General features: G+C 51.1%; 1 protein-coding gene across 1 annotated transcript in view; it reads right to left on the minus strand.

Moving 5' to 3' along the window:
- lrp3 (low density lipoprotein receptor-related protein 3) overlaps positions 1-5,000 on the minus strand; it is a 13,112-nt gene that overhangs the window by 1,541 nt on the left and 6,571 nt on the right. The window contains exons 5-7 of the mRNA XM_062524759.1: positions 4,045-4,297; positions 3,013-3,503; positions 2,051-2,183 (exon numbers count right to left, since the gene is read on the minus strand). Coding sequence (XP_062380743.1) covers positions 2,051-2,183; positions 3,013-3,503; positions 4,045-4,297 — 877 coding nt within the window. The remainder of the gene's footprint in view (positions 1-2,050; positions 2,184-3,012; positions 3,504-4,044; positions 4,298-5,000) is intronic.

Genomic DNA, 5,000 nt, shown 5'->3' on the forward strand with positions numbered 1-5,000 from the left:
ACTGTACTGGGAGGGCTGTACTACTGTACTGGGAGGGCTGTACTGTACTGGGAGGGCTGTACTGTACTGGGAGGGCTGTACTGTACTGGGAGGGCTGTACTGTACTGGGAGGGCTGTACTGGGAGGGCTGTACTGTACTGGGAGGGCTGTACTGGGAGGGCTGTACTGTACTGGGAGGGCTGTACTGTACTGGGAGGGCTCTACTGTACTGGGAGGGCTGTACTGTACTGGGAGGGCTGTACTGTACTGGGAGGGCTCTACTGTACTGGGAGGGCTGTACTGTACTGGGAGGGCTGTACTGTACTGGGAGGGCTCTACTGTACTGGGAGGGCTGTACTGTACTGGGAGGGCTCTACTGTACTGGGAGGGCTCTACTGTACTGGGAGGGCTGTACTGGGAGGGCTGTACTGTACTGGGAGGGCTGTACTGGGAGGGCTGTACTGTACTGGGAGGGCTGTACTGTACTGGGAGGGCTGTACTGTACTGGGAGGGCTCTACTGTACTGGGAGGGCTGTACTGTACTGGGAGGGCTGTACTGGGAGGGCTGTACTGTACTGGGAGGGCTGTACTGGGAGGGCTGTACTGTACTGGGAGGGCTGTACTGGGAGGGCTGTACTGTACTGGGAGGGCTGTACTGGGAGGGCTGTACTGTACTGGGAGGGCTCTACTGGGCAGGACTAAACACACGTGTGACCATTAACTACACACTCAACAGCCCCCAGCCAACCAGCTTTACTTTCAGTTACACACACACACAGGAATATCAGGTAACAGTGGACAGAGTAAGATGGAAACACACACACACACACAGGGTTAGGTATCGTTTGGGGTTTATCTGATACCGGTGCTAAATCGATACTTTTAAAAAGCATGAATTGCTTTTTTTTTAATTATTGATGACAAATTTGAACATGAAATTGAACTGCTACATTCAATTTACTATAAATATCTCATTGCTTCGATGCATGATACATTTACATGTTAAACTAGCCTGCCATGGATGCATACACAACACTAATCTCTGCTTTCAAGCTCATCTAGTATACGTGGCTTGCCATAAGGTATGTTAAAACGGCTTGCCATGTCATGGGCAACAGCACTTGCAAGTAACCTAATCTAACGTTGAGGGACTCTACTTTCAAGTTCATTCAGTGTGTTCCCAAATGCTTCAAGAAATACGATGTCTTCCCCTATAACATGCAATAGTTTTAAACATGTTATGTTGGCGTTGAAGTGTTTAGATTCCCAGCGCTAGAAGACATTTTAACAGCAATGCGCTAACATAGGCTAGCCCTGCACGAGCAGCTTACAGTAATTAGCGATAACGTACAGAGATGGTTCCGTAGCCTCTTTGACAGCTCAGGGACCAATGCTATGTTTGTAACCTACAGTTTTGCAAGCTTACTTTTAGCGTGATCTTCATATTCATTGTAATGCTATATGGGACTCACGCACATGAAAGATTAATGTCATGTCATTATGTTGCTTGAAACACAACGTGAAACCGAGTTTTCATGTTACAACTTTTCTGATAACATTTCAAATAGGTCATTAGCAAGGTTACCATGTAAAATAGGCTATAGTGTTGATGTTGTTTCATAGCCTTTTGCTTGTGTGTAGTTGCTGCTAGATGTTGACAAGGGTTCCTGATGTTGCTTTAGCGTTAGCTCCTTGGCATGGGTCCACTAGCCTATGTGGTGCACCCCTCTGCTTAGAGCTCACATCTAGTCATCTTAAATGGAGCTACTTGTCATGGACTCGCACAAGCTCTCAAACACTGTCCACTTGCTGTGGTGCAGGCCTCTGCTTTAGGCTTCTACATCTCGTCTTTATGTTAGCTAACTGGATCTGGATGTGGTGCTATCAGAGCAAAACCAAAAGTTAAACAACATCGAAATGAGGCACCGAAATCCACGTTATGGTTGTGTGGATGTGGTTACAACTGTTGAGTCAGCACCGGTGCCATACTAGAACCGTGTTTTGGTGCCTAACCATACACACACACACACACACACACACACACACACACACACACACACACACACGTTACCTGGTTGGGGTTGTAGACGGGGAAGTCGTCCACAGGTGGGATGAGGCCTTGGGCGATCAGCTGACCATAAGAGGGCGGGGCCTCCCTCTGGACAAACTCCGCCTCCATGCGAGTCATCTGTGTCTCGAACGCCCTGAAGAGAGCAAAGGGAAACATCAGTGCATGTGTGTGTGAGTGTGTGAGTGTGTGCGTGTCCTGTGTGCGCTGGGTTTGTGTGTGTGTGTGTGTGTGTGTACCTGTACTCCCTGTTCCTCAGCGTGTACAGTTTAAAAGCGCAGCCCAGTGCTGTGTGTGTGTGTGTGTGTGTGTGTGTGTGTGTGTGTGTGTGTACCTGTACTCCCTGTTCCTCAGCGTGTAGAGTTTAAAAGCGCAGCCCAGTGCTGTGTGTGTGTGTGTGTGTGTGTGTGTGTGTGTGTGTGTGTGTGTGTGTGTGTGTGTGTGTGTGTGTGTGTGTGTGTGTACCTGTACTCCCTATTCCTCAGCGTGTAGAGTTTAAAAGCGCAGCCCAGTGCTGTGTGTGTGTGTGTGTGTGTGTGTGTGTGTGTGTGTGTGTGTGTGTGTGTGTGTGTGTGTGTGTGTGTGTGTGTGTGTGTACCTGTACTCCCTGTTCCTCAGCGTGTAGAGTTTAAAAGCGCAGCCCAGTGCTGTGTGTGTGTGTGTGTGTGTGTGTGTGTGTGTGTGTGTGTGTGTGTGTGTACCTGTACTCCCGGTTCCTCAGCGTGTACAGTTTAAAAGCGCAGCCCAGTGCTGTGTGTGTGTGTGTGTGTGTGTGTGTGTGTGTGTGTGTGTGTGTGTGTGTGTGTGTGTGTGTGTGTGTGTGTGTGTGTGTGTGTGTGTGTGTGTACCTGTACTCCCTGTTCCTCAGCGTGTAGAGTTTAAAAGCGCAGCCCAGGGCTGTGTGTGTGTGTGTGTGTGTGTGTGTGTGTGTGTGTGTGTGTGTGTGTGTGTGTGTGTGTGTGTACCTGTACTCCCGGTTCCTCAGCGTGTAGAGTTTAAAAGCGCAGCCGAGGGCGATGACCAGCAGCAGGCTGCAGACGAGGCTGCCGATGATGGCGGCGGTGATGACCTTGCGCGGGACGCTCAAGGTCAGACACTGGCGCTCGTCGCTGCCGTCGCTGCAGTCGTCCTGGCCGTCGCAGCGCCACTGCTCGGACACGCAGCGCTTGCTGGCGCAGTGGAAGCTGCCCGGTTGGCACGAGGCGCAGTTCTTCTCGTCGCCGCCGCCCGGGCACTGCTTCTGGCTGTCGCAGCGCTCCTCGGCCGTGTAGCACGACCCCCCCGACCCCCCCGACCCCGCCGACCCCCCCCCGCACGGGTAGGCCCCCGCCGGGCACCCCGGGCAGCCCTCCTCGTCGCGGCCGGACGGGCAGTGCCAGTAGGCGTCGCAGCGCTGGTGCCCGGAGAAGCAGCCCTGGTCTCCGCCGCACGGAGTGTCGCCCGGGAAACAGTAGCCCTGCACGACACAACACACACATCAGCACCACAGCTGGACATCAGCGGACACACTCTAATTACCACACACACACACACTCACTCTACTTACCACACACACACACACTCACTCTACTTACCACACACATTCTACTTACCACACACACACACACACTCACTCTACTTACCACACTCACTCTACTTACCACACACACACACACTCACTCTACTTACCACACACTCTCTACTTACCACACACACACACACACACTCTACTTACCACACACACACACACACACACACACACTCACTCTACTTACCACTCTCACTCTACTTACCACACACACACACTCTACTTACCACACACACACACACTACTTTTCACACGCACACACACACACACACACACACACACACACACCTACTTATCACACGCACACACAATCTGTTTTGAACCTAATGTCCTGTATCTAAAAAGTTCAGTGTGAATACGCATACCTTTACGCACCTAGTGTGTGTGTGTGTGTGTGTGTGTGTGTGTGTGAGTGTGTGTGTGTCCACACCTTGGCGCGGTACGAGGCGCTGAATCCTCGGCCCCTGCTGCCGGGTGCTGCGCGGTACAGGAGGGTCATCTGCCCCCTGCTGGACTCCAGCTGCGGTGCGCGGGCGTTGTAGTGGTGGGACAGCTCCTGCAGGAGGCGCTCTGGCCGCGGCGTCAGCCCGTCAAACACACGCAGCGCGTCGCCCGGAGCCAAGCGCAGCTCCAGACGCAACAGCAGCGGCCGCGGGTCAGCCGTGTCCAGCTGCCAGCTGCACCTGCACAGGTACAGAGAGAGAGGGATACCTTACTGACCATCAAGGGGGACATTCCCAATATTCCCACAGGTACAGAGAGAGGGAGGGATACCTTACTGACCATCAAGGGGGACATTCCCAATATTCCCACAGGTACAGAGAGAGAGGGATACCTTACTGACATCAAGGGGACATTCAAGGTCCCAGTAGCTGACTACAGCACACACAACATACACTACACCGTAACACCGCCACAAACCAACATGACTAAAAGAACAGTCAAATATACTAAAGATAAAGATCCAGCTGCCAGCTGCACCTGCAGAGATCCAGACAGAGAGGGATACCTCACTGACCATCAGGGGACATTCCCAGTATTCCCACATTCCCAGGTCTCAGTAGCTGACGACTACACACACAACATACACTACCACGTAAACAGGATGATAACATAACAAATCAACAAACCAACATGACTAAAAAGAGGAATAAATATACTAAAGATAAAGATACTAAAACTAGGATTCATATGAATGTACTGAGTCCAACAGTGCACCAGTGTTAAAGTCTCGAGGCCAGCACTACATATGGGCCATAACGAATGTGAGCAGAGTAATATAACAGTTAGAGCATAAATATCTAATGTGAGCAGAGTAATATAACAGCTATAGCATAAATATCTAATGTGAGCAGAGTAATATAACAGTTATAGCATAAATATCTA

Source organism: Sardina pilchardus, chromosome 21 (genome assembly GCF_963854185.1).
Source record: "Sardina pilchardus chromosome 21, fSarPil1.1, whole genome shotgun sequence".
NCBI classification, from domain to species: Eukaryota; Metazoa; Chordata; class Actinopteri; order Clupeiformes; family Clupeidae; genus Sardina; species Sardina pilchardus.